This window comes from Lichenostomus cassidix, chromosome 5 (genome assembly GCF_008360975.1).
Source record: "Lichenostomus cassidix isolate B80296 chromosome 5, HeHo_3.0, whole genome shotgun sequence".
Taxonomy (NCBI): domain Eukaryota; kingdom Metazoa; phylum Chordata; class Aves; order Passeriformes; family Meliphagidae; genus Lichenostomus; species Lichenostomus cassidix.
Window position 1 is genome coordinate 57810553 of NC_139486.1, and position 26733 is coordinate 57837285.

The 26733-nt window shown below is 39.6% G+C and overlaps 1 protein-coding gene across 8 annotated transcripts in view; it reads left to right on the forward strand.

Annotated features, from left to right (window-relative positions):
* Nucleotides 1–12206: 12206 nt before the first annotated feature.
* The window catches only part of GAS2 (growth arrest specific 2), a 71780-nt gene continuing 57253 nt past the window's right edge, over nucleotides 12207–26733 (forward strand). The window contains exons 1-2 of one of the 8 annotated variants that reach the window (XM_085063256.1): nucleotides 12207–12319; nucleotides 22803–22964. In XM_085063256.1, coding sequence (XP_084919382.1) covers nucleotides 22823–22964 — 142 coding nt within the window. In that variant the 5' untranslated portion in view covers nucleotides 12207–12319; nucleotides 22803–22822. The other 7 variants (XM_085063255.1, XM_085063254.1, XM_085063257.1 and 4 more) reach the window with 7 other exon arrangements.

Sequence of the window (26733 nt, forward strand, 5' to 3'; positions counted from 1 at the left end):
TTCTTTTCTCGAGCGATAAGGCTTTTTATGTATCTGTTGTTTCCATTTTCATGTCTCCAAAGCTTTTATGTGAATTTTTCCAGCACATTTCTCATTATTCTCTCAACCTTTACTCTGCTGAGTGGCTGGGGCTTCCAGACATATAACCTGAAATGTCCTGGGAGAATTTACATAAAAACAATAAAACCAAGGAAATGGAAACCACAGAATGTATACATAATTTTTTTTCAGTCTTTGCTGAGAAGCTCATTGGTTAGTAGTTACAAAGGAATCTGATTTTCCATTTTAACATCCTTTTCACTGTGAAGCAAATGTGGGAGAGTGGGATGGTAAGAATCATTCTTGAAGGGAAGGGGAGCTTATATGCGAATCTCATTAAGGTTAAAAGATTTTACTTTTCTCCCTCCCAGTATATCAAGAAGAACATCCTATTAAAAAAAACAAACATACAAATACCTGATTCGAACAAATGTTAATGCGAAGCTTTGGAGGGATTTTTTCTTCCTATTTAAGAAAATTGGAAGGTTTTTTTTGTTTGTTGATTTCTTTACCTAAACACATACAAAGGAATACTGTTATCTACACTCATAACATCCTGTAAAAGCAGATCATTACAACTCATACAGCTACTTACAGGATCAGTAGTACAGTAAAACAATTTTTGTTTCTATTGAGAGTTTGCTAATAGTGAGTTGTGTACCTGTCTCAAAAATGCCTCCAGCAGTTAAAGTTTTTCTCCTAACTCTGGAGTTTTTGACGTAATGGTGTCTTTTAAGAAGTCTTTTTTTCCCACTATTTACAGAAAATAGAGGCATTTAATTAGTAAAAAGGCCCAGAAACCATAATTCTTTGGGGTTGCAGTTTCTATAGCAGTTAGGTGTGTGTATTTCATGTCAGTTGGATATTATTTTGGTAGTCTGACTTGATTCCTAATCCATTGCACTTAAGTGTTTGTGTAATGGCAAAGACTGGAGCTTTTGTGTATATCCAAAAAGCATGACAATATAGGTAACATATGTAGTACAATCTGCTAGTTCCTAGCAGGTCCTGAGATGTTGCTATTAGCTTTCCCAGCTAGCAGTGTTGACTTGTACTTGCAGAAAAAAATAACAAGGGGCTAAAAAAAAGGGCAGCAGAGATGAGATTCTAGCACATAGGATATTTGCAAAAACCTAAAAGCCAGCAGAAGACAATTGTGCATTTTGTGCCCTAGGATGGGACAATGGTGATGGGTGAGGATTATTGCCTAGAACTAAAGGCAGAGTCTAAAAGAAAGCTCTGATTTTTTAAAGGTCTTTTTTTCTTTTTATTCTTATCTTTTTTTTTTTCCTAAGTAGCAGTAGGCCAGTATTTAACCTGGAAATTATAAAATTCATATTAATTCCATTTCTTCTAACGAAAAAAGCAAAACTACTCCTCTAAGTGGAAACCACTGTTGAAAGTATCCTCATATTTCTTGCTATTACAATAATTTTTCATATTTTGAGAAAAATATACTTGAAACTTTATCAAGGAATAATTACTCTCTCAGAAATGTATTTGAATCTTATATTCTGCATGGAGAAAATGACACTCATGAAACAGTGCAGTATTGTTTGTGTCTTTTTCTCTCTGCAAAATGCTGATGCTCATCAGCAGTTGAGAGAGTGTGGAGTTCTGCAACAGGCTTGGGGACTGAACTTGCTTTTTGTAGAAAGACTTGGATCTAATAGCTCTCAGAAAAGAGACAATATGGATCAAGCCTTCAGACAAAACTGGCTGATGATTGACTGTCTAAACCTCCTAAGGGAGTTAGGCACCTTGCCACAAGAGCAACTGAATGGGAACCAGATGCCTAAGGGGGGGTTGAGAGCTCTTGAAAATTCCTATTTTAGCAGAGATGATTGTGTCCAAGTTAGGGATCCTCCTTGATGTAGTGAAAGCATCCTGTGCATCTGGCAGCAGTCAGGATTTATATGGGAAACTCAACAGTTTGTAATCTGGGTGTAACTCACCTAAATACTGCAGTGCATAGACACTGTGAACTGTAGTATAGAAATGATTTATCCAAGGAAATAGTCCAGAGCCTTTCCATGGGAGTGATTTTTCAATAATTTTTTTAGTCTCAGAATGAAATTTGGTTCTATTTTCTTTGGTGGTCTTTGCTATCAAACAGTGATTTCACTACAAATGGGAGGTTAGAATTTTCTACTGAATGAAGTTATGAAATAAAATTACTTGAGCTAGATCAAAATGTTAGTTCAGATAAAATCAGTATGATTTATTTAATGGTTTTTACTTGGCTTTTAAATGAACGTTTTAAAATTAAATTATTTCAAACATTTGAAAAGGAAACATTTGTTTATATAGAATTCCAAAAGCATTCTAATTCTTTAATAATACTGGGAAATGAATGTTTCTTTTACCTCAACACATTTCTACTCTAAGCAGAGAATTTATTTGGGAACTTTGATTTCATGTAAGGTACTTCCCAGCTTTCCACTGAAATATTTTGAACCTTCTCATAGTAGTTTGAATTGGTGATCACTGGCTTGAACTGCTCTTCCCTGACTTGATCTATTCAAAGGACTTGGGAAAGAAGAAAGGGTCTTGTCAATCCCTATCCTCTTGACCAAATTGAGATACATGTCCTGCTTTAAAATGACCATTTCTCTTGCTGGTGTGTAAAGAACAACAGAAGACATGGAACTGGAAATGCAGAGACTGCCTGCTAGGATGCAGTGCTTCCTCAGAGAGTAGGCTTAGAATGGGCTGATATCCAGAAGAGAAAATATTTATTTCTCCTTTTGCTTACAATATATTCAGAGCGTTTTGTTTATTTTTCTGGATTTCTGATAGCATTTTGTTCTTCCTGGTTCCCAAGTCTTTTCTTTTACAGTTTTTGAAATCACTCCCACGAAAAAGCTTTGCAATGTGTGTATTTAGGCTTCACACCAAACATGTAAGGTTCAAGTTATACAAAAATTATTGGTTCTAGGTAATTTGTTCAGTGAATGGATGCCTTCTACCTGACTTGCTACTATAGCCAATGTATCACTGTCTCAGGTAACTTGATTTAACTAGTTGGGAGGTACTGACAGAGATATTGGTCAAAAAAACCAATATGGATCTTGCTTCATTTTAAAAGTTTTATTTTACGTGTGGTTTACATTAATAAATTGCAAACAGTGACTTCAGCCCTGTTCCAAGCATCTCTCCATTTGTTATATTAATGGACATAAACACAAGTTTAATCCATAAGGTTTGGTCATGGATTCCCTACTAAATTTGTCTCCAAAGTGATTCAGCATCCCAATTCTTAGCAGCTCACTGAACATACCCAGACAGCTGTAACTGCTCTGCCATGTTCAGCAAAAGCAATGGAATTGTACCATATCCCAGGGGAGAGTTATGTTGCACTTTGGAAAACTGGGAGACCCTATTGCCTTTTATTTCATTTCTTAAATATCTTTTTACAGAAAGCTATTCCAGACTCTCTTTTTTTCTAAAATTTACATGCTGTGGGCCTGGCATCCTTCGTACTTGCTCAGCAGTGCAATTCTTTGTTCTTTCACAGCAGTGTAATCTCTTGGCTTCGTTCACATTTGTTATGACCAGAAGATGAGAGTAGCTCAGGTTCTTGTTAATAAATCCCTTGGAATGGATTAGAGTGAAATGACACTGAATGATCAGTGTTTATAAAAAAAAAATTAAAAAAAAATAAAATACATATATATATATATGTCTATACAGGGTTTCTTTTATATCAAGTATAAAGGAGGACATGTGCCTGATGAAAAGCACTATCCCACCATGAAAAATCAGCTTCTTCTCAGCCTCTTCTCTTATTTAGCACAAAACACAGCTTGTAGCCTCAGCTTGAGCAACCCTTCTGTACCTGGGCAATTACTTGGTGCATCATCTGCAAAAGCACCTGTTGTTTTTGTAAATGGCTGATTTTTTGAGTCATTTAACTATTAACATTCCAGTCTCTCACAGCATTTCTTCTGCTTTGCCTTTTGCAGCATCTCATGGAGAGGCAGACAATGAACTCAACCTCTTCACAGGATTTAAAATAAACATAAAGTATCATTATATATTCTACTTAGGCTACCTATTTATTATTAGGTTAACAATCTAGCCTTTATTATTGTTGTAATGAAAATTAAGTTTAGCCTAAGAACATTATAATTTTTATCTGTGTCCAGGAGGACTGAAGTATTTCAGATTACTCTATTTCCTTTTTTTTTTTTTTTGTTCATTTTTTGTTGTTTTGGGGGTTTTTTGGTTGTTTATTTGGTTTTGATGGGGTTTTGTTTGTTTGTTTGTTTGTTTGTTTGTTTTGTTGAACAAAGCCTGAGGGTAACAGATACAAAGTACAGTATTTGGCAGCAAATTCCATATGAAGTTACCAGCATCTGATGCTGTCATATAATTCAGATAACCATTCTGAATATTTAGTCTTAGTTGCTTGGTCTACTTTGTTCCTAATTCTTCTCACTACCTACAATATTTTGCACAAGTGGTTTTTTCCCATTTGTTGAATTATTTCTGGATTTAATCATTCCGTGGGCTCTTTGCCTGCACTTGTGGCAGATGAAGAGATTAGAAATATTCTAAATTTAAAGATCACATAGAATAAGTTTTAATACTGGACTTCTGACTCTGGTCTCATTTGTGTGCATGGCTATAATGTTCACAGGGTTAAAAACCTAGCTTTCTATCTCCAACTTTCCTTATTATTGGGTTTGGGCATCTGGTTTTGAAGTTGTCCTGCAATTTGATCTCACTCCAATTTTCTCAATGCCTCTCAGCAACGTGTGTCACTAGTGTGGGGAGTTATGTGGACTAGCTAAATGTGTACACTGTTGAACAAAACCAACTCCTTATTTTGACATTGATATGGTTAACAGTATAAAGAATCGTTCCCAATGAAGGAAAAGAAAACTGGAAAAGGATGATCTGTGGATTGCAGGTGCTGAAGTAACATGCTGAAAATGTGAACACTAGTCTTTTGTCAGCAATTAGATATTCCTTTTTTCATGTTTCAGATTGTAACGCTGTGAACTGGGAATTTTGTCCTGAAGGAAATGTGTCCTTACATGAAGTATAACGTCACAGAGATGATTCTGCAACTGATCAACCTCTTCACAAGAATAATGCTTGTAAAATAGGTAATACACTAAAAAAAGATTGTATTTGCAATTTGTTGAATCTTCAGTCTATGACATCAAAACAGGTGTCCCTTGCCTCACAGCCCTCATGAGATATACTCAATAGTCATGCTATAGATTGTAACTCTGAAGCATCTGGAAGATTAAATAACTTTCCCAAGATCACACAGAGATTTCTTGTTTTGGTGTGACAGCAAGTGATAACCAGAGCCAAGATTATTCCCAAACCACCTTATTTCCCTTCTCTATTAGCATTTTACCAGATATGTGGATAAGGAAGAAGTAAAGACAGAGGAGGGAAGTATGTGTAGGATGCTTCTATAAATTGACTTAATAAATCAAGCCCATCTTTATACAATTCTTGGTGTCCACTTGCACCAGACTACTTTATGAGATTGCATTTTTACGAATGTCTATTTTACAGACGGGAAAACTGAAATAAAAAGTGATTTAGCAAGATTCGTAGAACAGACACATTTGCAGAGCTGGGAAAAGTAACCAAATCTCCCAACCCCACAAGACAGGAATAACTTATTAAATGAGCTGGCATTCACCTTGTTTCATTTGGCAATGTAGTCCAGTGCAGAGGGAATGGTGTTCTTTCCATTAGGAATGCTTTGATGATGACACTGTAATAGAAGAATCAAAAGGAATGCTGGACTTGAAGCACTCCTTAAGGTATAAGATGGACTGTTTGAACTGAGAGTTGGAAAAAAAAAGTCCTGGAAAAAAATAGAAATAGAAGTAGTATCTCAACAATAGCTTCTGAGGAATTTGGAATGCTGATGGAGAAGGTATAGGGTTAAGGGATAAATGATGAACAGTTGTGTCTGAAGCACCAGGAAAAAGGTTAGGAGAACTGTGAAGGCAGGGTGGGAAGAAAATCAAACTTGCAGAAACCTAAGTGTGCACCTAATTTTCACCTCTAAGGACCATCCTGTCTCTCTACATTGCTAACCAGGCAATAAATCTTTAATCCCCTTGTTACAAAGGCAGGTTCATTACAAATTACACATTTTGTGAGTGTGCATCACTTTGAATAGGGTAGAATTTTTTGCTTCACAGACAGTGCAATGTGAGAAAAATAGAACTGAACTTGTAGCCAAAGTATCTTCTGATTTATGGGGCTTTAATACGGAAGCAGGATCCTAAATTGGACTGCAGAAGTTGTGACTAGGCTAGTGTAGTTTGATGACATTGTTGTGTTTTCATTACCTAGTCAGTAGGGAAGAAAGACACATTTGTCTCACATAAAATACTTCTTTATGCCACATATTTGCTGTGGGATTGAGCTTAGCATTTTCATCTAGAGGTATCAGATCACTACCTCTCCTATTGAAATACAGTTTTCCCCACTCAGTAAAATATTATGATTATGTCTCTGACAAGTATAGACTGAAGTGGTATGGGAAAATATCAGTGTGGGTATGACAAAGTTAGGAAGACTTTGATTTGAGTCCATATACTTCTCTGTAAGAAGAGATTTAAACCTGTCTGTAGTTATCTGCAGTTCTCTCAGATTTGGAATAACTGCTGGTAATTTTGTTCTCATGAACTAGGCTCAAAAAAAAAAAAATAAAGCCTCACCTGATTTTATTAATGGGAGTTTCACTGTAAGGGATAGAATTGGGCCCTGATTTACAATAAATAAAACTCAACAAACTGTTTTCACACAAAGCCCAATAACAAAGGGAATAAGTTAAAGGGAAGGAAAATTGAAGCAATGAATCATAATGATTTAAGAGAAACCTAGGTATGTGTCAAGAGAAGGAAGACATTGAAATCAAAAAGAGGGAAGGCAGGAATTTGACCAGCCAAGGGGGAAGCAGGAGGGCAGGTGTTACTATTCTGTTAGAACATTTTCTGTTGAAAATAGTTTTTGAGTTCTTGAAAAACGAATTGGTCTTCTGATATTCTTGGTCTGGAAATTTTTCTAGTTTCAAGAAATTGCAATGTGTGCATCAGAACTCTTTGTAAATTGCCTCCCAAAGCACAGCATTTATCTGTTAATTCCTATGAAAATTAGTGTATGAATTTTGATTCAGCTATTACGAAAGAAGAAGCTGATAAAATTATTCCAAAACACTTACAAGAAGAGAATGTGACTGTGGCAGCTATTTAGTTCCTCTTTTTGTCATTGCTCCTCTTGTGCTGCCAGCAGTTCAAATCTGGTGCTTCTATGTGACCTCAGATAGCATCCCATTCTAATGATTTTTCCATCCCAAGTAGAGACCAGCAACAAAATCTAGGTCTCCTGTAAAGTATAGGGAACAGGAACAGAGGTCATCATTTACATTTGGGCTAGTTTGACAGATATGTGAGTTAGATTAACTTGCTATATGTCTCAATCACTTTTGATTGCTACATTCAGTTGTGAAGAAGACAGTGTAGTATGAGCTATAGTTAGAAAACTTTTGAGTTCTGGATGTGAGGGTATCACTGATTTCTCTCCAAGAAGGAAGGAAGGAAGGTGTTGTGAGGCCTATCCAATAAATGTAAGGATTTAAATCATCTTTATCAATGTAGTAACTGAGGTCCTCATATTTAAGAAGAAATTGATAATAACTGCTTCATTTATGTTTCAGGCACTGTTTGTTTAGAGACAGATTATTGGGCTTTGTCATATAGAATAGATACTTGGGCCTGGTAACCATTGTGTAGCAGAAATTTTCTAGGCATGTCAACTGCATGTTCTGTATCCATGAGTATAAAAAATTACGACTCTTCAGCCAAAAAATAGCATTCTATATAAATCAGAATTGTGAGCACTTATTCTGTATTATTTTTCCAGTGATGCACATACTACAGACCTGGACCTTCTGAGCATCAGTACATCAATTCTGAGCAACAGGACATCAACCCAAGCATCTCCAGGATGATAAAAATTTATATTATTTGGTCCAATTTCATCCAGGTGTTTTCCTCAACATTAATGAAGATTACTCCAAAAGATTACATATGTTTTAGTAAATAAGATGCAGCGGAAACAATGTACTTATATTTGGACTTGCAATGATGAAAGTTGGCTTCTCATAGATTACAGCACTCAGTTTCATGTTTAAGATTAAAACCAAAATTTCATGAAAATTCTGATTAGTTTTAGTTATGTGTAATTATATGGATAGAAAGTACAGTTCTTACATAGTAAGTTTACAAGATGGAAGGACAAAACATATTACTTTTATAGTTAAAGAATTCTTTGAAGTTTATTCATAGAGCTTCAACATGAGTGTTTCACTGCAGGTTTGATAAAAGTTGACCATGAAGTCATGGTGTGTGTTGAACTGCACTAGAAGAGGATGGAATTAACTTACAGCTTGTCTTATTTTCATGGTAATGAAATAGAAAATGATGCATAACTGAAATAATTTTAAATTTTACCCATTTCATTTTTTCCACTATTTTCAAAATTTTCATACAAAGGATACATTTTAACTGGGATTTATACAATATATTCCAACAGTTTCAGAAAAAAAAAAGTAAAATAAGGTGTATCTGACACCAGTTGGTGCAATATATTTCAGTGAGTTCCATAAGGTTATATTTATTGACCTCAGGCCCACAAGGCTATTGACTACTCTGCCTTTATTAAAAGTCAAGGAAGACATGGAAATTTTTGGCAAAGTAACGACTACAGTACTGGGACAATACTGAGTGATTTATGAAACACATTCTGCACTCATTGTGGCTGCTCATATTCTAACAAACTGACTCAAGTACCAACAATTTTTAGTCACCTCTGACTCTGTCTTTTGAATTTCAGCTTCTGTGGCATGTGCTGAAAGAAAGAACAAGTAAATCTATTTTTGCATTCCAAACATATTTAATTTTCAGTTAAAAATTTTAATGATATAGTCCTTCTAATGGCAAAAAGCAATAAAATCAGCAGGTATGGTATTCTCTACTCAATATACACTTTACACAGCATTTCTGCTACTCAACTCAGTTGCTCTCTCCCAACTCTTTTCTCAGGTGACCAAAGTATGTCCTGTTTAATATTTGTGCTTCGGGAGTTGATACAGAATTGGGTTGCCAGTCAATAATGTAATTGTATCCACTATATCTAACTGATTTTTTACTGGTCAGTTGTGACATTAACTACATAGGGAAGAAGGAGTGTTTGGGAAATTTGGGAAATTATCAGGAAGGTGTCATCCACAGATATGACAAGCCAGATGCCTGTGTCTCTGCCTGCTGAGAACTTCATCCTCCACTCTACAGTGGCTTTCTCTTGGTCTCTTTTCTTCTTCCCATTCAGTGACTGCTGCTTCAGCTCCCTGGGCATCAAATTACCCTTTGATCTAGGCAATTTTCTCTCCCATTTGTAAATGACCAGCAGGATACCTTCATAAGAAAATCTTGATAATATCACAGAACGATATAGCACTCACAGATCATTAGAGGTGGTGATTATAAAACAGTTTTTAGAAAAGGAATTACATTGATCAAATGGGCCATTGCAGTCAAGCTTGCTGGCTTCAGGCTGTAGATTTAATCTCTAATTATCTATGCATGAAGGTTTACGATGTGCAACCAAATAAATCTTTCAGAATCTTTATTCCTGAATTTTTGTTCTAAATCATAGAAAGTCTATGACATCTTTAGATGGAATTCGTTGTGTCTCAGCCACATACACAGATCTTGTATCTGTTATGAGATTTAATTTTAACAGTAGGAGGGGAATATTATATAAATGACAATGTGTAGAACCATTTTGTTGTGGTAATAATATTGTTCAGCTTTCCTACATGCACATATGACTTCCAAACATCCTTCCTCAATCACTGTAAGTCCTCCCTCTCCTTTCCTATGTCTGTCTTCAAATCATTGTTCATTCCTGTGCCCATTCATCCTTTTATTTGTTTGGAAGTAGACTGTCAAATTATTATCAGGACATAGAGGCACAGAAGTGTGAGGACCTAGGACTGATTATGTGGAGGACTAGTGAAAATGATAGCATTTCAAGGAATGTTTTGTGTATTGCCTCTGCAAAGGTAAGCAAGGATGTTACCAAAATAACCTTATATAGAAAATGTGTTTCTCTTGGGGCTCCAAAGTTACTGTGTCAAAATTGAAAGCCAATTTCTAATGCTAAAGTGTGAAAAAAGTGTGAATTTCAGTTTGCTCATAATTGTGATGTTACTACTGAAACTTCCATAGCATTCATATAATGGACCTTTGATGCATACTTGGCACTCTGTTTCCATGCCTCTTGCTTATGCAAGGTTTGATCAAACCTTCAGTTTTTTGTTTTTTTTAACTGTTGCACTGGCTGTTACATATTGCTTGTCAACTATCAATTCATGGATAAAGTTTTTATGGATGCATAGTGTTTTACTATCATGTTATTAGATTGTTCTTTGGTACAAACTGACCATGTCAAGGAGCACACAAGAATATTCAGCTTCAGAATCTTACAACATTTTTCCAGTCCTTCCTGCTGGTACCCATGCAAATGCTCACACAAGACTTATTGCATGACATCTGGGAAAACCTCAGCTTAACTCCCTGTGCAGAATTGCTCCTAAACTTAGTAGGAATCTTGTAACTTCAAGAGAATGGGAAGCATGACAAGCTTCTAGTCAAGATGTAACTGTTGCTTAGGGGAATGTTTTTCAACTTCTCTAGAAATTGGCAGGACACTGAAGTACTGGGGGCATTTTAACAAAATTCACCTTCTCATCTCAAGCTGGGTTTTATTGGCATAAATTAGATTAAAATTGCTGCTCCTTATTAAATAACAAATAAAAATTTTCTCAAGGTCAGGTAAAAACTGTAAGATAATCAAGTGCATGCAGGAATCAGCTCATCAGCTCACCATTGATTCCAATCCAGTGCATTTTTAGGATATATTTTAGGGCATTTTTCTCTCTCTTTTTCTTTTTTTTAATAAAAAATTGGATAAGCCAATGAAAACATAGTCATGCCCAGGGGCATTCAAATTTTGCTAATGGGATCAAAACTAGGAGGTAATTTAATTCTGTGCTGTTACTCACATAGTACATGGCTAGAGCTCATCATAGGTAAATATATCAGCATGCTGATAAATTGCTCTCATTTAAGTAGCACTCGTCACAGCAGTTAATAGTTCATCAGAAAAGCATAATAATAATAATATAGGAATACAATAAATAACAAGAGATATGTATATTTGGTTGGCCAGGAATGAATATCTGCTACTCAGAGAATAGGAATTTGCTTATAGCGCAATTTTTGAGAAGTAGCCCAGCATTAATTAGGCAAATCAAGTTTTCCCAGTGGGTCAGTGTACAAAGAAAATAATGTAAATAAAAAACAGGGGTCAGTTTGATGTGTGTTTCAGTAATCAAGTGAAAACAATTTTTTTTCAGTGTAATTATACATAATGTGTTTTGGCTGGAACAACTTAATTAAGTGACTATACACTGAGAGAGAAAAATAAGTGCCCTGTTTGTCTAGAACACTCTTATTGAAAGTGATAGCATGATACCATTAGGAAACTCAACAAGACAATCTACATTCATCCATTAAGAGCAGCAGAAGTCTGAACATCTGTTTCCCGCTATTGAATTCACAAAAGGGGCTTCGCTGTGCAGGGAATAAGTGAACAAACAACAGTTGGAGAAGGTTATCTCTGACATTTAACAAAATGTTGAGGTATCACAAAAATGATGTGAGAATGAAATGTCTGAAATCACAGGGTGTTAAAAGTTAGCTCGGAAAATGAAGCACAGATAGCAAGAACAAGCCAAACCTCTACCCATCAGTATTTAAAATGTGTAATATGAATGATCAGTTTATGAACTGCACACTTTTTAATTCAAGGTGGGACTACAAAGGCGGCATGAAATGGTTTTGGAGAAATATGCAATAAAGAAAGTTCCCCAAGATAGATCTTTAGCCGGAAAAAAAAAAGTGACAATTAAAAGATGTGTCTCTAAGTAAGTGTTAAAAAATCCCTGAGATAATAGTCAAATTAAAGAAAAAGCAGAGTTTTATCTTGGACGTGACATTGTCCTTTCTTTTTTTCTTTTCCTCTTCCACAATCAAGAGTCTTGGAAAGGGAGCAATAATAATAAAAGAGAAATGAAACCAAGAACCAGCTTGCTGCCAAGGGCTGTAATACAATATCTCAGCATTTCAAGGGTAAATCAGTGTGAACTTCGTTTGCCGTCCCTCTGAAAAAAGTAAGTTTTAAACTTCCGTTCAGCCAGTGCAGACTGCTGAAGGATAGGAAACCGGTGTCAGAGAGGAAAAAAAAAAGAAAAGAAAAAAAAAAGGGGGGGGGGAGGGGAAGGGGGAGGAAAAACAACCAAAAAACAAGCGGGTTTCCCAAAGAGAGCACCGAGCGGAGCGGCCAGAAGTATGAAGAGAGGCAGCGCGGCTGCTACCGGCCTGCTCAGCTCCGCTCCGCTCGGGGGGACGGCGGGCTGCCGGCGAGAGGGCAGGGACTGCGGCCCCGGAGGCGGCGCCGGGAGCCCTGCCTGCTGCCTGCTGCCTGCCTCCAGCCAAGGTGGGAGCCCTGCCTGCCTGCCTGCCGTGCCAAGGTGGGAGCCCTGCCTGCCTGCCTGCCTCCAGCCAAGGTGGGAGCCCTGCCTGCCTGCCTGTGCCCCTGCAGCCAGGGTGGGATCCCTGCCTGCCTGCCTGCCTGCCTCCAGCCAAGGTGGGAGCCCTGCCTGCCTGCCTGCTCTGCCAAGGTGGGAGCCCTGCCTGCCTGCCTCCCCGCCCCGGCCAAGGTGGGAGCCCTGCCTGCCTCCCCGCCCCGGCCAAGGTGGGAGCCGTGTCTGCCTTCCTCCAGCCAAGGTGGGAGCCCTACCTGTCTGCTGCGGCCAAGGTGGGAGCCCTGCCTGTCCCCCTCCAACCGAGGTGGGATCCCTGCCTGTCCCCGTCCCAGCCAAGGTGGAAGCCTTGTCTGCCTTCCTGCCTTCCTCCGGCCAAGGTGGGATCCCTGCCTGCCTGTCCCCTCCGGCCAAGGTGGGAGCCCTGCCTGCCTGTCCCCCTCCGGCCAAGGTGGGAGCCCTGCCTGCCTGTCCCCCTCCGGCCAAGGTGGGACCCCTGCCTGTCCCCCTCCGGCCAAGGTGGGACCCCTGCCTGTCCCCCTCCGGCCAAGGTGGGATCCCTGCCTGTCCCCCTCCGGCCAAGGCGGGATCCCTGCCTGCCTGTCCCCCTCCGGCCAAGGTGGGAGCCCTGCCTGCCTGTCCCCCTCCGGCCAAGGTAGGATCCCTGCCTGCCCCAGCGGGGCTGGCTGCTGGCCTTACGGCGGAGCTCGCCACGCGGGCTCCTTTAAATTGAGGGCGTTTCGTGTGTCTCGCCGGCTGCTCTCGACTTTAAAGAGAAAGGGGCCGGAGCGAAGCGGGAAGGTGATCTTTGCCCGGCGGCTCTTCGCTGCGGAGTAGGTGCTTTTGTTTGCTTCCCGCCGTGTCCCGCAGGGGTCTCTCGGGGAGCGGCGGGGCTCGCTGGGCACCGCGGGGGTGGCTGCTGCTGTCTGCCTGGGGGGGCTGCGGGTTCTTAGTGCGTGCTTTTTTCCCTCCCGCTCTCCGACCGTGGGAGTTCGAAAGCATCGCGGAGGCGGAACGAGAGCGTGCGCGGGTGTGCGGCGGAGATCCACGCGTGGCTCAGCGCGGCGAGGCTGCGGGTGGCTGGCGGGCTGCCCTGGGCATCCCGCGGAGGGCCGGGGGCCGCGGCGGGTTGGCTTGGTCCTGCCCCCGAGGGGCAGAGCTGGGAGCAGCGCTCGCAGCACTCATGGCAAAGCCATTAGCTCAGCCTGCCTGCGGAGGGGCCCCGAGCAGGACAAACGCCTCGGAGTCCGCGGCGGTGAGAGCGGGGCGGGCGGGAAGGGCCGGGGCGCGGGGGGTGGCTCTTACTCACTGCGCTCGCCCCCGGCCCCGACCCCTGCCTTATCTCTGTGGCTGCTCCGCGCAGCCCGGGGGTGCTGGCGGTGCGAGAGGCGGAGGAGGGCGGGTTTGGCTGCCTGCAGCGCCCGGGAAATGCGAGCTCCGCATGCGGGGCTGCGGCACGGCGGGCGGGGAAGCGGCAGAGCCCCGCTGCAGAGCCAGGCGCTCCCGGCTCGCCCCCGCCGCCCCAGGGGCAGCAGGACCAGAGCCCTCCCGAGCCCAAAGCCTCTTGCTTTCCTCTTCAGGCTCTGCATTCAAATCTCTGAGGACGGAGCTTTACTTTGAGGAAGGCTCTGTTTCTTTACTAGCGCTCTGCTTGTGAGGAATGAAGGTTGCCGTGTTCCCTCTGTAGGATTGCTATGAGCATCCTGCTGCAATGGTGTCAGACGAGCCGGCTGTCTGCGCGCTCCTAGGGGAGCACAGCCCTTGGGACAGCAGGACGGATGCACTGCAGGCTCCCCAGTGCAGTTCCAGCATACTTCTGATGTTCCTTTGAAATGAAAAATGAACGAAGTGTTATTGCTTTTCCATGTCCATTGAATTATGTATGTTTTGTTTCGTTGTGAAGCCGATGCTGTGCCAAGTCTGACAGCTTTGTGATGGGTTTTGTGACGTGAATTGTGATTGAATAGGAAATTTACAAATAGGACGTTCCTCAATTCATATTGTATGGTGCCATAGGCCATCTGATCAGGATTATACCACCCTTGTTGGAACCATGGTCACACCTGTGTGAGGGTGGTGAAGTGCTGAAGAGTCAGTACTATCCTCAAGTTCTAGCTGTCACTGACTTTAGCCTACTAACTAACTATTTGGTCACTTTATTTATTTTACCCACAGTCTTATTTAAATTGGCACACTTACTATCCAAACTACTTCTTCAGCTCCACTTCACACCTCTTAGTTAAACTTAAGGCTAATTTCAGGACAGGATTTAGAAGTGGAACATCATAATTAAAAACAAAGCTGATGATTGGAAGTCAGTTTAGTGTGCTTGCAGGAGGGAACACACATCTACTCCTTGTGAGATGCAATATGTCAGTCTAAATATGTATTTCTTTTTCTAACTGGTGGAGGTTGAAACTTCTTTTGTACTAATTTTTAATGGCTCTTTTGCTTAGACAAGTAGAAGAACATACAGTAAAAGACTGGAAAAGAGAAATCAACTTCAAGGTTTTGGATAGTGTTAGGAATCAGGCTCAGTTTCCAGAAGTTATAAGTTTTTCAGCAAGTATATATTGAATGTTTTGAGAGTTTTGGTTTTGTCTGTGTGAGAAAGACTTCCTGCTTTACTTTTGGTAAGGGAGGCATTATCAAGGCAATAACATTGTTTCTACTAGGCTTAGTCCTGAAAATGTCTAGGTTTCCAATGATTAGATCAGATTTTTAAGTGCAGTTAACTTTGTTTTGGTCTGGCCCCAGCCCAAGGGCCTTACAGGTCTGAAGTATTGGTAAGCTGTTGTGCCAGGTTCTCTAGCCTCCCCTCAAAGCACTGCACACGTTTGTAACGTATATTCATAATGTAAAGCACAAAGGCTTCTTGTGATTAAAACTTACTCTATCAGTGTAGATCACATTTTGATGTAAGCCATGAAAAATTCTAATTGATTAATGAGTTTCAGATGGTGGTTCCCCTTCAGTGCCCCTCCCCCTGCTCCTAATGTACAGTATGCTCCAACTTAATCTGGGAGAGCTCCAGAAACCTTGGGCTAAATTGGTTGTGGTATAGTTTATAAGGATAATAAAATAACTAGAAAAATTTAATTTCCTTATAAAGGTACACTTGCTGCGTTTGTCAGCTTATGTTTTATCTGCTTGTTTATTGCAGTGAGCAAAGTTAAGATTACATGTAAGGTGCATGTATTTAGGATGATGCAGACAAAAATGACCTGTTGTTTCTTACAGAAGGGAGAGCTCTGAAAATAGCTCTTGAAGAGGAGCTATGCAACATAGTAGCAGAATAACTTTAAAAGTGATAGTGTTTGTTTTTATGTATGTAAAAGGACAAAATGAGTGAGAGTGATTAGTGTTCTGTAGTAAACTGGAAATTGCAGTTGATAAAGATTGGCTGAGTAACATCTGACAGTGAATGGCAAGTCTCTGTTTTTTTTTTTTTTCCAACTCCTTTTTTCGTCAATTTTTAGGATTTCAAGAAAGGGAGCTTTCACAGTTTCATTTGGGAAAGTCATTCCACTGTCTAGCAGATCTCACCATAGGGAACAATTTCCTGACATTAAAAAATCAAACGTTTTTAGTTATTTTTGTGGCTCTCAAGGGAAGGCATTCATATATCTTTTTTCCTTCTTTCTGCATATATCTGTGTGTATACACACATGTACATAAATGGGTGAGGGGGTGGAAAAACAAGAGCAGCTTCTAGTCTGTGATCTGATGTTATACTCTCCAAATCTGAAAAATATGTCAACACTGAGACAGGAAAACTGAAGTAAGTTTTAAAATGTGGATGTACTTCTCCTTGGTTGTGCTATGTCTATAAAAGTGGCACTTGATGATGTGAAAGTGGTGATTGCAATATTGGTCCCAAATTGTGGGCAGTTCATTTCTGTGTGCATAGCTATGCATTTTGTTCTGCCACTTCATCTGTTAATGAACACTGAATCTTAAGCCCTTTTTGCACCCAGTGTGCTGTTACAGTAAGTGAATGCTTCACGCAGTCCACTTAAGCTCTAGTAAAGTTTCAAAAGTTCTGCTCTTTTCCATCTGCTTGAGGTGATTAGAACTAGCAGGGAGATCCAGCAGAGACCCTTGCCAGATACTCATGAGCTCTGTTCTGGCTTTTGATCCTCTGTCTCCTCTCCTTCCAGAATGGCTGCTTTCCAATAGCATTACCTTCTCTCTAAGACAGCAGGAGATTGTCTGCATTTATAGCTGATACCCCTCTGTCAAAGCCAATGTACAGTCTAGTGCTCCAGTTCCTTCAGAGAAAAACTTGCTGCTCTTGTCTAAGTTGCTGTCTGTTCCTGCTATCACTGACAGTCAAGCTGTTGCACAGTCCTGTGTGTGATGTTTGCTTTCTTCTACAACTGCTGGCTAATGTGCTTCCTCAGTCATATTATAACAGATCTCATTGCACAAGCTTTAAGCCTGCCTACTTAATCCTATGAAGATTTTATGGAAAGAATCTTTGGACCCAGGGCTTTGAGGCAGTTATGCCATTTTGTCTTCCAGTTGTTGCAGCTCTGTAGAACAGCCAGGCCACTGAGCTGGCATATGTGCAGATCCCAGTCCTGGATAACACTGTTTGGCTGCCAGCTGCTGCTCACAGAGCCACTCCAGGAACTTGCCTGCTAGGCAGTAGTGCTTGGGTGGGCTAAGCCCAGTGTTTGGGCACAGTGTCCCAGTCAAGCTGCTATGGTGCAAAGGGGACCTTGTGTAGGACCTTTGCATCAGAGGTGATAAGGTTGATCACTGTAGAGAGTTCTGCATTTGCTTTATGGTGTTTTTTTCCCTCCATAGACGCTTTTAACTTATTTTTATTCTTTTCTATCTGAATACAAAGAAAAAAGCTTGTTTCACAGGGTACTTAACTTCCATGCTAATTCTTAAGCCAAGTCATAAAGAGCAAGTGACTCAGCAAGACTTCTTCATTCCTCACTTGGAAGGATTGTATGTAGGAGCGGGTTGAAAGAAATGGTTCAAGCCTCCTTTTGTTTGAGAATTAATTCAAATATTGTAATTGGGAGCCAGGTTGAAGCGACAATGAAACTCGTGATACAGAGAACACTGCATAGCCAGCAGCTACTCAGTGTAAGCTTTTATGTGCATATGCTGGAACTGGATGAGTAATTTGGAGTAAAAATTTACTGGTTTATATGAATAACTAGCAGGGTGGAACTTAATATTTTCTTTGTTTGTATATCTATGCATACAGGCAAGCTTTTATATATACATTTTTCCCACACAGAATATTTTTTCTCCCTTTTTATACTTGGTTTTACAGGTAAGAAGGGTGGTTGGACTAGGAAAGGGAATTGAATCCAGGGATCTGCAACTGAGTGCTTCATTGTGCATCCAGTTCTACTTTCTAGATTAAACAGTCTTTGCCTCCTGTGTGTTTTGAGTACAGTGTATCATTCTTGATTCTTTTTTCTACCAGTTAACCCCAACAAAAGCCAGTGGAAATACAGAAGATCACTTGTTTGATTCTCATTGCTTTCACCTGATGATCACTGATAACAATCATCAGATAGTGTAAGGTTACACTGCTGGCAAAACACAAGCAGTGAACTGCAATAGACAGATAACTAAATGCACTACTGTAAAGCAAAAGAAGAACTTCACTGTTCAGTAGGAGCAAGCAGAGAGAAATAGGACCTTTTAGTCTGTTGAATCTGATACACATCGCTGGGTGTACTGTAAACCATCCCACACTGAATTCTTCATCTAGACAATAAGTCTAAGAATTTGAGATGTCATCCTCTCATTGAGAGAGGTCGAAAAAAAAAGATTGTGCTGCATAAATATGACCTGTAACAAAACAGGATGAAAAGTAGTCCAAGACCATTCCTCGTCTGCATTCCGAATAGTAGGGGGAAGCAGTTTCTTTAGAGCAGTTAGAGGTAAGTTTTGAAAATGCTTCTGCATATCACGTCAGCCTTAACAGTTTATAGAGAAGTGTAACGTTCTATAAAATATTTGACATGTTTGTGTTGGCTAGTTTTGAACAGCTGTATATATGATGATTTGATGTTGCTGTTAGAAAGTAGTGAGATTAGGAAACCCAATATTTTTTGGCTACTTCATTCATACTTTGCCTGCCAAGAGGAAAGGATGAAATAGTTGTTGGAGCCAGAGGCTTGCCTCAGCTGGTGGTGATGTATCCTTGAAAGCTGCTGTCTACCTCAGATGCAAGTTAGTCAATTCCTCTGACCAAATTCCTCACTGATAAGTTGTCAACAAACTTTACTCCAGTTCACTGAAACATAAATATATGAAGACATTCAAAGGAAGAGATTTGAAGGTATCTGGGTGATGAACCCAAGGACCTAGTCTTCACCACAGGTAGAATCTTCCAAGGCATCTTGAAGGATCTCAGGACTCACTTTCACAAAACTATCTCACTTTGGCTTCTTCATAGATCCCAACTGGTATGTGATGAAGTTCTAATATGTATGTGCTAGTATAACTGATGGAGCAAATGAACATATTAATGAAAATTGGGTACTTCAGTCCTGAAGTATTGTGAAGGTTTAAGTTAAACCTCAGCTCAGTAGAGATCACTTTTTGCATGAAGAATAATTCAGAGCTTGAAAGATCAGTAATTCTGCTGCTAGCAGTTTGTTAACTGACCTCCAGTCGGCATCACTTGTAGAGTTTGTGACAGGAGATACTCTGCTCCTTGAAAGCTGAGTTTTGATTTTCTAAAAATTAATTTTAAAAATCCAAGGTAGGAATTCTGTGGCTTTGATCCTAACAAGGAAGTATTTTACTGAAGTGTAGGGCAGGTTACCGGAAAAGTGGTGGGGAAGTGAAAAATGTGGGGTTTTTTTGGAAATGAAATCAAAGGAAACTCACACAGAGGTAAGGTTGGATTGTATGTGATTTATCTGTAATTCTTCAGGCTCTTCATCAGTATTAACTTTCTTATTCCCCAGTCCTCACTTTGCATGCTCACTTCACAAATTAGTGCATACATTCATTTAATTCAGGGCTACTATTTCAAGCAGGCCCAGTATGGAGAGGCCTGAATCATTTTCACCTCCTAGAGATTTTTGTCACTTGTCTGGTTTTTGTCACCTTTCCAGTTTTGCATTCTGAGAATGTATCTTATGAAAACTACCTTAAACTAGAATACTCTTCTTGTCTTTGTTTTTTTCTTCTTACTACCACAGTTACTAAGAAACTGGAGCACCCTTGCATCCTCCAAAATCTTTGTTCTCCCACTTTTCTTCCCTTAATGAGTCTCAAAAGTTTATTGAGGTCTTTACACAGCCTGATTGCTGAGCTAGGTCAGTATGAAATATATTTAAAGACAGCCCTGTATTTCAGAGACAAACTTAAGTAACACCTGTACTCCCCAAATTCTCTGCTCTGCATTTCCAGAGGTAAAGGCCTGAAGTGTAAACAGACTGCAGTGTTTGTTTCACAGACTGATGGGGAAACCCAGGCTCCTTCCATGGAGGTGCTCAAAAAGCCTTCCCTCAGTTTTCCCTTTCCTTAAAGAAATGTAGCTTTGAGACCACAGAATTACTTCATCCCCCCCAGTGTCAGCAGCCTGGATTGTATCTGGCTGACTGTCAAGCCTATCATAATGTTGGTGATTAATTAGGCCCTGGTTCCCATGTGGCACTTCATATTCATGGTCCTGGAAGTGATGAAGTAGGGTGACAGAAGAGGGGATTGCCTCTGGTGTTTTCTGCTTGACACAACCCAGCTCAGTGGATTTGCCAATTGTTACCCTTCTAACCGGGCAGAACCTGCATAGGGTTTCAGGATTAATATTGCTCTGTGCCTCTTGAAATGCAAAATAATAGAATAAATTTATGTTGGAAGTGACCTCCAAGGGTCAACCAGTGTCTAACTGGTTCCTTTAGTAAAGTAGTTCTGCTCTTTCTGTTGTGTTTTTCCAGTCTGTATGTAAAGAGAACTCTCTCTCTTTTTTTTTTTTTTTTTGTCTTTTTTTATTTTAATTGTATTTTTACCACTATAATTTCACAGGTAATTCAAGAGAACAAACTAATTTCAATTCTGGCTCTCACTGTATCAGTGGAGGTTACAGGCTCCAGAAATCAATCAAAATTATTTGAAGGCTCTTTCTGGAAAGCAAACATATGACAGATACTTGATTTCCCCCATATGATCTTTGAGGGCAAGTGGTGTCAGTGTTGGGATTTGACCCTGACTAAATGCCAGGCACCATCACACAGGAGCCATCTTTGTGCCACTCCCTACTCCTCAGACACTTCTTCAGGTCTACCACAACAGCTTCTGAGGGGTCCAAACTTCTCCTAGATGTTAAAGATACCTTGCTGATGTTTTGGGCCAATCAAAACCACCACAGTCAGTTATCTGTCTTGCCTCTGTTTCTATCCAAAATGAAGCAGTGATTTGAAGGACTAATTTGTGTGGTTCTGAGTGACTTGGAGAATGTTTAAATATTCTGTCATTGAAATTCCTTAGCTGTTGCTAGCTTCTAGTCTGAATCAATCTATTTGGAGAGTGACATTGCAGATTGATTTTTGCAGAGCCACCAGTCCAAGGCTTCTCCCTGCCCACCCTTGCAGCCTGCCCTAAATGAGCAGGTATGATTTGAATTTAATTAGCCAGGAAGCCATAAATCCAAGCGGACATTTTTACAAAGTCAGCCTCAGAACAGAGCAGTGCAGAAGTTACTCAGTTTAGTCTCCCTTAAACTCCTTTCTTTCAAAGGAACTTTGATACATAAGGATTTTTTTTTGTTAGAAAAATGTAAAATCTACCAATAATTCAGAAATATGTGTTTATACAAGAGAATAAATCTTTTTTATGTCTATTTTTCCTTGTTCCCAACTGAAAAAAACCTTGTCTAGTGTCCATAAGAAGTATATTTGTAGTGAAAGCTGTGCCTATCTCAAGGGCAAGCTAAGCTTCAGGAGCTGGGGTGAGCTACTGTCAACAAGAGCTTAACCTGATCTTCTTGCAAACATGGAGTTTGGTTACACAGAATATGGTCAAAAAATGCTGGAATACTTTAATACAAGTATTAAAATATCCCAAATAGCATTACATGCAATTGGAAAAGTCAGTCACAGCACAATTTTATGGAAAAGCATTTTTTTTAACATTTCTTTGTCCAAAAAAAGTAATATATTAACTAAATTGTTTTCAATTTTTTTGTTATTCAGGCCATAATGGATAGTATAAAAAATGGTTCTTTTTTTTTCTTCTGTTGTTTTTAAAGTCTCAAATACCTCTTACCTGGTAGGAAAGGTATGCCAAGGACAGAAAGAGTTTGCAGATTATCGTGAGTCAAAGCCAGCTGACATGTATTTGGGAAGTGACAACTGTGAGTGACCAGCACTAGCTGTTCTGCTGCTTTCTGAAGAAATAATGCTATTCAGTCAATATATTTGGTGTTCTTTTCTTTAATAATTTTGAAGCTGTAGAATAGACTGCTTCCATTTGGTTGCAGCGTTTATTAGTTGTTAATAAGTTTGCTGTAGGACCATAGTTTGGTTTTTCCCATGTTTTTCCTGGGCCTGATCCAAAAATCTCTGAAGCTCTCCAATTAATCTAAATGGGTACTGGGTCTGGCACCACAGTGAGCTGGAAGCTTTGTGTAAAATGTTTGTTTTGATTTGATTTTAATAATTCCTTGCAGAATATTTGGTTGTGTTGGCAACATATAGTACACTACATTTGATGAGTACAAATGAAATTAACATTTATCCCTATGACTTAATCTCTTGAAAAATAAAACCATTAACAAAACAAAGCTTCAGTCACTGATGTTTAACCATGTGTTAGATCCACGTCTGTTTGTCTGACATCTGATTTCTTGTAATTACTGTGATATTATTGAACCATAGAATGGTTTGGGTTGGACTGGACCCTAAAGACACCTCATTCCCACCCCTGAAATGGCAGAGGCACCTTCCACTGGGCAGGTTGCTCAAAGCCCTGTCCAACCTGGCCTTGAACACTTCCAGAGACGGGAATTACCTTCCACATGGGATTATCCTCTACAATTCTAACAACAGAGCACGTGAGACTTTATTTGGTATAACAAAGAACTCTTTTTCTTTTTTTTTTTTTTTCTTTTTCTCAACTGGAGCAGGTGCAAGGAGTGGCTAAGCAATGTGCACTGCCCTGAGCCCAAAGGCACGAGGTCCTGGCCTCTCAGACATGCACCAGTACAGCCAGTGGCTCGCCAGCAGACATGAGGCCAACCTGCTGCCCATGAAAGAGGATTTGGCCCTGTGGCTCACCAACCTGCTGGGTAAGGTGCAATAACGTGGAATGCAGATGCTGGGTGGTTTGAGAACTCTTTGCACTCAGAGCTGGGAATTCAGATTTCTTTGGGTTTCAAAAATAAAGGTGGCTATGGTTAGGTAGCTGTGGCAAGCACAGACTCTTTCCCATGGGAATTTTTCTCTTCTTCTTGCTGTGTTCTATAAACAAAGATAAAGTTTGGATGTTATTGAAATGGTCTCTGGAAAGATAGGCAGTTCAAGCCTGGCCAATTGGCCTAGGGGGAGGTTTTGAATTGGCCCAATCCAGATGATCTTTGAAAGTCTATATAAGTTTTAGAATTAATTAATAAAATCAGAAATTCACCACACTCGACTCGACTCGGTTCTTGCACTCTGCTAGCGGTTCAACAGCTACCTCCATATAGGGCAAATGTCAGCAAGGTTAGAAAAGCTGTTGAGTAATTTGCCTTCATTGTATTTCTGTGAGTAGCATAACTGAACATTATACATTCCGTGTTTGGTTTTCTTTCCAATTTCCTTTTTGTTTTTTTTGCATGCATTTTCTCTATTAATACCATCACCGTTAAAACCAATATACAAATTATTCAAGAAGGTGGAATTTAGAAGCCATGAGCCAAGAAATAGCATGTTGTTTGCTGACAATACTCAGGGAAAAATGGCTTTTGGGTGATCTCTGGAAGTCCAAAGGATACAACTAAAGAATTATCTGACTTACACAATACCTCATCCTAAGGGAGACATGCCAGTAATTCTTCTCATTAAATAAAGAGAACAAAAGTATTTCAGTAGTTATGTTTACATGAAAATTTAGTTGATGTTATTTTGGAGGAAAATTTGCATGAACACTTTTAAATTTGGTGTGTACGGTTTTGGAGGATTTACTTAATTTAAAAAAAAATCTGAAAGTCTATTCTGATGAGACATGGGCAGTGTCCTGTCATGGCAAATGCTGTGGTTAAACCATCTCAGTGATATCATAAAGTAATAGAGTGTATCTAGTGTAGAGAGTATCCTTTCATCTGCACATTCTGTACTGCTCTATTTCCTCTTTTTTATGACAAAGAAAGGGAAATATCACTTATGTTATGAGAGATGTGGTCAATAAGGTCAATGTCAACACAGCACAAGAACATGGTGTTTTGAAGGTAGGCATTTTTGAGTTGGAACAGTTGTGAATCCACAACTGCAAAAGTGGCAGGTGTTTTAAATGATGTATTTGGGTGGTACTTCTATTGAAATTAATGAGTTTTGGATATAAAATTGTCTCCGTAAAAACCAGAACAAAATTCAGAAACTTTTCATTCCAATTACCATAAGACAGTAATCCAAGTGACTGGTTTTTGAATTGGAAGCAGCACATTCCATTAAGGATTCAATATATTGTTTAAATGTTTTAAACAATGAAGTTTTAGTGATCCGCTCTAAAACAAATAGAAGCTTGTTTGCAGTTGGTAACAGAGTTCTTCCAGTGATAAGTTTAGGAATGAGGTCACTTTTTGAGCAAGAAAATAGCAACCAGCAGGAGGTTCCGAAATGCCAACTGTAATTAAATATCTGATTTTTCATATGGACACCAAATTCTGCACTGCAGAACTAAATGGACACAACCTTCTTTTAATTAAGCAGCATATACAGTTCATTGGCCTAATGTGTCCCCCCCACACCTTCTTGCAGCAAGCTCTCCTTTTCTCAGAGTTTGTGCTGATGAATTGAAATTACAGTGATTTGTTAGACTGCTTTGAATTCCTATGTAGACATTGTTATTCAAATTGATATTCAATTAAGTTAAAATTCACATTCAAAATAAATTAAGTGTGAATTAAAATAATTATTATTCATAAGAGTATATTAACTCAGAATTCAAATTTTGTTTAATTACTGCATAATTTGGACAAACTTTAAATAGAGAAGGGATGTGTGAGCATGCTGCTGTACAGTAAGATAGAAATGAATACACAACATGCATTTTTCAGCATCCAAAAGGATAGAAGAATGTGGAAGACTTTTTTTTGTTTGGGATTTTTTTCCCTCTACATGGAAGAAATTAATGCATTAATGGTTTGTAGATTTTTACATGCATGGATGTGCAGGTAACACAGAGCAGAAAATATTGTGTGTGTCTACATCCTAACTTGCTCTATTCTGTATCTTGTGTTGCTTCATTGTAAGTGTTCAGTGGTAGTTTCCATGCAGTCAGATTTCTCAATTGATAAAGAAAATTAATATTAATTTCAGTTAACTTTTGTCATTTTGGTTCATATTTTGTTTCATCTATGTTTTAGTCATTCATTTGTACTAGGATTCAGCAAGGACACATAATCTTTTCAAAGAAATATAGATTAAAAAAAAAAATAGTATTTTAGCAAGAATATGGCTGAACCTCTTTGAGGTAGTTTGATCAAGTGATGGTGTTTTGGGACATTTTTGTGGAGAGACAATTATGTCCTATGCAGTGTCACTGGAAGTTGAAAGGGTAACAGTTTTGCAGCAGCATAGCTTGATGTGGGTTCAAAATTACAATCTTGAAAACATTATTAGGATATTACACCTTATAATATGAATGAAGGATTTTGATATCAGATAGAAACTAGGCATTGCTAGAATTTGACCTTATTGGTAAATTAGAAAACTGAGATACATAGTGCAGCTGGAAAAAAACATTGGAAGAATTTTTAATCCTCAGACTTTGGATATTTAATTTAGGATGGACATTGTTATGGGGGTACTTTTTAGTAATTGCTAGTACTTCTGTATGCATTTTGCTAATTATTTTTGGAACCATGTCAGAGAAACTCAGAGCTTCTGACAGGACAGTTTGTCATTACATCTCCATTGCTGAATAGATTTTAGCTGTCTGTACTCTGGGGGATGGAAAAAGGACATTGCAGATGAAATCCATGTGTCAGATAGGATTAACTCATACATTATTGTAGAATTAGCAAAGTGGGACATGCCGGGGTTGTGGTTTGGCTGCTGGAGAGGAAGATTGTAGCCATGGATGTTTTATTTCCTACACTTGCTTCTGTCTGCTGAGCTTTGGTGGCTCAGTCAAGAGTGGCAGTGACAAAGCTAAGGAGAAATGTCAACCTGGCTGTCTTGCAAGCCATGATCATCTCTTAGCCTTGTTTCTGTTAGGTAGAGAGCCAGTAAAGCAAGTGGAAGTGCTTTGCCTGCTGACAAACTCCAAATTTGGCAGACTGTGTATATACCTTAGTGGAATGTTCTTGTGGATAGTGAAACGTTCTGTTCCACCTTGAGCGAGCTGCAGGTGGGAATTGGGACAGCTGGGCCACAGAACTCTGCTAGCAGAGGCAGAATGGCAATCTGAAAGGTTGGCTTGTCTGCTTTACTCTCCAGTATTGTCTTGGTTTCTCTGGGGTGTCTGCAGAAGCCAAATAGCTGACATGACGAGGAGTGGGCCTCCTCACCAGCCTGTAGTTTGGGACAGGTATAGAGTGTTTTCTCTGTTTCTCTTTGGCAATTCAGTGGACCTCTGATCTTTTTCCCCATTCCCAGAGTTAATTTCCAAGCTGCAGAGGCTTATACTGTCTTTTATTCCATCCAGTTTCATTTAGCACGTGGGACCAACTACGTCTTGGGCACACACTGGTCTCCAAGGTTTCAGTGCTGAGGCCTCTTCTTAACAGGAAGATGGTTTAAAAAGCTCATAGCTAAAGGGCTTGGAAATACAAGATGCTGAGGAACTGGACATGTAAACATTGAATATTTTTTGATCCATGTGAAAGCTGCTTGGATGCAAAACTGAAGGAGGCT